Source organism: Pseudonaja textilis, chromosome Z (assembly GCF_049901715.1).
Source record: "Pseudonaja textilis isolate UNSWEBS1 chromosome Z, rPseTex1.2, whole genome shotgun sequence".
In the NCBI taxonomy this organism is placed as follows: Eukaryota; Metazoa; Chordata; class Lepidosauria; order Squamata; family Elapidae; genus Pseudonaja; species Pseudonaja textilis.
The window spans coordinates 58,752,402-58,758,065 of NC_142008.1; the positions used below are offsets into that span (position 1 = coordinate 58,752,402).

A 5,664-nucleotide genomic window follows, 5' to 3' on the forward strand; every position below is an offset into this window, starting at 1 on the left:
GGTAGAATCCCACCCCTGCTTCTAGTCATAGGAATATATCCTTATGCCAGGGGTCAGCAACCTGCAGCTCTGGAGCCACATGTGGCTCTTTCATCCCTCTGCTGTGGCTCCCTGTTGCCGGTCAGCTTCACAATTAATAGGGGTTTTGGTTAGAATAGATAGAGGAAAAAGCACGCTGTGCTATGAGGAGACTCTATGGAAGGGAAACTGCCATAGAGTCTGGTCAGCACCAGAATTGAAGAGGGGCTTCCAGTTAGGACCTTTGTGGCTCTTTGAGTGTTTAAGGTTGCCGAACCCTCCCTTATGCTCAATTATGTGGTCATGAGACAAAAACATAAGCGTGATTTTGCATTGGAAAGCAAATAAAGAGCAACAAAGCAAGGGAAGTTCTGTTTATTCTAGCATGAATAATTTTCTCAGAAATTTCACATTTACAGCACAAAATCAAATAACTAGAGGCCATAACATGCTTAGAAAATGATTTGACTAAATTTTGAATGTACTGGCATAATGTCTTTTCTATAGTGCTAATATCTAGACAAATAGAATCAAATCAAGATTGAGTCATATGTAGAGAGGACTCATTGTGGTCAATTCAGCTGATCATGACAAATTTAAGTCTCACTGATTACAATAATACTACTTTTGGATGTATCTGAATCTGACCCATGGGTGATATTTTTCTTATTTAATACAGAAATAATTCAAATTAACAAATGGTTCATGTGTTAAATTGCAAACATTTTTTTAGAAAGGGATAGCAACATTTGAAATGATAAAAATTATTTAAAAATTAATAAAATACTTCTGATATATCCACATTTTTGAAAATTCTGTATATGTTTGCAAAATAGATAATATATAGTTTTACAGACAAATTTACATCAAATACATATATTTTAAACACCAATTTGTAAAGGATGCCAACATTTTTTTTTTGTACAGAAAATCCTATTTCTGTACAAGGACTTGATTTTCATTTAAACAAAGTTGCACAATCTTTAAGAGGAATATTCATATTCTTCAGCACTGCGACGTCCAAAATCCATCCAGCCCATATAGTCTCTGTCCCTTATCCTGTGGGTAGGGTCAAAATTCTGTAATCCCATCACGGAGACCTTTCCAGTAGAACCTAAATATTGGACAACATACAAATAAGCAGACTCATTTTTAATAATATGAATTCTTTGATATCTTAAACCAAGTATAGAACATTAAATGTTATAAAATCAATATCCTGTGATAGTGAACATTATCACCCAAGATCATATGAAATTTGCATTTTATCATTTATTGTGATATATCACTAATTTCAGTCAGTTTAAACATTTTAAAGTAACAGTTCCAATATATCTATCTCTATCTCTAATCTATCATCTATCTATCTGGATCATTTTAAAAATTTAGTCTCCTAGTAGTAGCAACAATGGACATATTCATTATGTTGTCACGTCTACTACATCCAGAAAAAAGAAAAGACAAAAACCCAGGATGGTACTGAAACAAATCATATTGAAAACAAAAAGGCAGTTAGTTTCTGATTGTAGTTGTAAGCTTAGTTCTGGTGCTAATCAAAAAATTAATGGCTAAATATATAGCAGCTTTTCCTTTAAAACTTTATTAGCCCAGCTTGAACCATTATTTTGTCACTGTTTGATAGTGACTTACTAGTTTGATATCAGGTTTCAAATTGATAGAGAGACACAAACAGACAAAGAGCAGATTCTGAAACACTGAAGTCTGTCCATCCTGATCCCCAAATAACCTATTAAACCTATATAAAGGCATATTGGTCTATTGTCTGTCAATTGGAATTTTATCTCTAAAGGCAACGTAGAGATCTCTTATCAAGGTTGAAGAAAATAGCAGCAGAACTGTTCATCTGCTGCCTGATTGTTGTTGTTTTTTTTAAAAAACTACCAGTATTAATTTAATTTGATAAATGAGCATTTGCTTTCAAAATTTCTTCTCCTCCTCCAAAAGAAAAGATTTATTTCTGAGAAATTGTCTTGAAATGGGAGATAACTGAAAGGTACATGTGAATAACCTAGAATGATCTCTCCATTAATCTTCAGCCTCCCTGGCTCCCTAATAAAAGAACTCCTACCATCTGGCTCTTTAGTAGCTGCTATGATTGGTAAGGGTGATTGCCCTGAAGAAATTGACAGAGAATGTCTCTTTCCCAAGAGACAGATATTTTTGATTCAATTTCTTTTAAACATTAGAAAACTTCAAAAGGTCATTTTATGCTTTATTCTATGTTGAATTCCATTCCCTAGTCATAATTAGCTAATTCAGGAAATAGTCAAATAGTCAATCTATAGTTTTCTAGATATTGATGGATTGCACTCTTCTTCCTTTTGAACTTTGCCCTTCTGCCTAGAACTTAGGAGACCAGATCTTAATAAAGTTGGTAGAGAATAACCGCAATCTCTGTTAGAAGATTTTTAGTAATTACTTTAATAATTCAATATTATCTTTATCTTTGATTAATTTATCAAAGCACTATTTTATCAACTATATTATTTAGTCACCAAGGCTTACCAAATGCTTGCTGCCACAGAGATACTGAAATGCAGATTTTGACATATGCTCTAAACGACATGGTCTTGAGATCTTAGTCACCTTAGCACAGAGCAAATGAAAAAAAAAAAAAAAACATAAGGCAACTACTGAGGAAAATTGCCTTAAGAGAAAAAGATCCTAGATTACAAAACGATTGCTCTAAAATCTAACTGAACACTCCTGTTTTATCCTTCACCTACTATGATTCCTATAATCTCCTTTTTGATGTTGTAAATAAGTGTGAGTGAAACAGCTTCAAGAAACTTGGGAGTAATTTAACCAGCAATTGGAAAGGAATTTATCTGGAAGAAAGTTCAACCAAATAGACTTAATAACAATTGAATTTATTTTCAGTTATGGTTTTGGATATGTGGCTTTTTCACCCTCACCCATTCTCAATTGGGAGCCATCCTGCTCCAAGGAAGATTTCCTCCATGGAGCAGGATGACTCCCAGTTGGAGAAGGGGTGAGGGCGGAAAAGCCATTTGTACTTGGGTATTTTAAAGGTCAGTTTGGCAAAAAGTGATAGGTAAGGGAGACATTCTTCAGCCTTTTCTGAATTGTGATTCTACAGAGCTTTCAACTGCTAACAAATATTATTTTGAACAGATAATTTTCTCTACAATCATTTGCTCCCCACAAAAATAAGTATATAGTTCTCCTGGAATAAAGATTCTCAAGATACCAGTACATGCAAATTCCCCTGACCAGAAAAGTCTCTCCAAGAGTTAAAGATTCAACTATATATAAAATGGTTTTAATGGAAAATTCTAATCCATTATAGTTCTGGCTTCCTAACTTATTGTCCTCTAGATATTTTAGATTAATCAAGCATTATAATTATCAAATATATTTAATAATGTTGACTGGGAATTATGAAAGTTCCAATTCTAACTTGTATAGCTTGGTACAGGAAGATTGCCCACCTTATGACATTAATTTGAGACATTTTAATTATTGTACCAATTATTTTCTTACCTTATGACAAGTCATTATTTGATAATAATAAAATTTTTGAGTGGATATGAGCAATGGAACACACATTATTTTAGACAACCATAAAAAACTCCAAGCAGGCATACATTTAAATATAAGAATTATATAAACATTTAAAGCTATATATATGGGCAATCAGGATGAAAATTAAAGTATATAGATCTTTACATGAATAACCTAGCACTACTTGAAAGCTTATAGCTTCATCCCATACTCACAAATCATATCTTTATGAATGAGAGATGTACACTTATCAGAAGCTTATTTCCTCAACCTCTACTAAACCTCTACTGACTATGTAAGAAAGAGAGACCTTTGTAAAAGAGAGAGTTAGAGAGAAATCCATGGAGAGATGCTGTATAAACTTTTGAACCTTAAAAGCCTCTGATTTATGCTGAGTTTTTTTTCTCAAAAACCTGGAGAAGCCAAGAAATGGGAGCAAAGGACTATGTATTTCAGGAAGATTTCTATTCAATAGAAATAGACAAATCAAAATAAAAAATCCTGTAGGAAGGAATTTTCATCCAGTTTTATTATTGTTCATTTTCTTTACATTTCTGGAAAAATTATAATTGGTCTGAATCTAAATCTTGATCTTCTGTGCCATATTTATTTCTCCTCCTCTTTAGAAGGACCAATAATCCAACTGATTATTCAGAAAAGATTATGAAGTTAATTTAACTTGATTGGTGGAACATAGAATTCTCTTGACAAAAAAAGGTAAAGGCTTATTCTGCTGCTTCTGTGAAAATAAGATCCACAAGTGTGTCCCACTGATGTGCAATCAGCATTTAGTATTTAAATGGAAGGAAACAACACATGCAGAGTTTCACCATGCTATTTTCATGTAAACATATTAACACCTAAAATTATACCTTTCAGAGTGAGGAGTTAGCAGATAAGAGAAGTGACAACGCATCTCATTATATCACGCAAATGGGAGGATCAATCACTTTGTCGTGATTTGCGATTCAAATTACATCATCCATGCCATTTGCCTGATGATAGTATAGTATGTCATAAGCCCTTATAGCAGATGCTAATGCTTGCTTTCCTTCCTTCCTCTTTGCAAAAAAAAGAAAGACTAAAGAAAGTATTTAAGGATTAGTATTTGATAACAATTCTGCTTCCTAAACTATTCATATGGGGCCCTCACTGATCTTTAGCTAGACTTGCAATCAGTTTCCACAAATGACTCTAAACTTTAGAGTCTAAAGGCTTGCAGCCTCAACAATCATCTCTTTCTTATTCAGTTCTGGATCTTCAGGTATGGGGAGATATGTAAACTTCTCATTTCTTTGCTATATCTGCTGAAAGGGATTTATAATGATATTGCTGGATTAAGATTAGGAGAATGCATTTGAAGAAACTCACCTAAGCAAATTCCCATGTTGGCTTAGAATGTTGATATGTGTGTGGATGATGCCATCTTGGGAAAAGTTGCATAACTGTGTAGATTGCTAATAAAAGACAACTTTAATGCCTTTGCTACATTCCCAAACTAGTGTATTCCAGAGGTGTTGGAAAGGCCTTTCCTCTCTCACATGTCTGACAGAATGAGATCACTCTAACTTCAGTTTGAATCTGTTTATGTATTGAATTTTGAAATGGGATTTCTTTAAAACCAAAGAATGCTTGGAACAGAAAATGATTAAAAGGTATACCTCTTCGGGCTTGCTGGAGATATTTGGCTAACAGAGCTCCAAGGTTGGCCTTTTGGTCAATGCTGCCATCTACCAACTGGACAGGTTTCCCTGAGGTTGGAATATGGGCATGTCGGTGATTTTCTACCAAACTCTGCTCGAGATTTGTCACTGCATGGTGAGATCCAGATGTTTGCTGTCCCAAGGAGTTCAGGGACAACATAGCCAGGAACAAGAAGATGCAAATCCCACTATACATTGCTAAATAGGAATAAGAAGGAATAGTCATATTCAGATTAATAATTCCCATATGGTTTAGCAGTATAACATTATACTTCTTTTTTCATAATGTATTTCAATTTTTATGGAATTCTTTGTTCCAATTCCAGATCCACAAATGCAGATGAAAGTCACCAGGTGAAAAATATAGCTCTTATAGAGTTTAATACTTATTTAGATG

General features: G+C 33.9%; 1 protein-coding gene across 1 annotated transcript; it reads right to left on the minus strand.

Annotated features, from left to right (window-relative positions):
• Window positions 1-377: 377 nt before the first annotated feature.
• Window positions 378-5,463, minus strand: CCK (cholecystokinin). Its single transcript, XM_026718707.2, has 2 exons — window positions 5,226-5,463; window positions 378-1,132 (listed from the first exon to the last, which is right to left on the minus strand). The coding sequence occupies exons 1-2, from the start codon at window positions 5,461-5,463 to the stop codon at window positions 1,002-1,004; spliced, it is 369 nt and encodes a 122-aa protein (XP_026574492.1). The 3' UTR covers window positions 378-1,001.
• Window positions 5,464-5,664: the final 201 nt, after the last annotated feature.

Coding starts and splice junctions, on each gene's coding strand:
- CCK (XM_026718707.2), bottom strand. CDS start 5,463: ATGTATAGTGGGATTTGCATCTTCTTGTTCCTGGCTATGTTGTCCCTG. Junction 1,133..5,225: donor TCTCCAGCAAGCCCGAAGAG/GTATACCTTTTA, acceptor TCCAATATTTAG/GTTCTACTGGAAAGGTCTCC.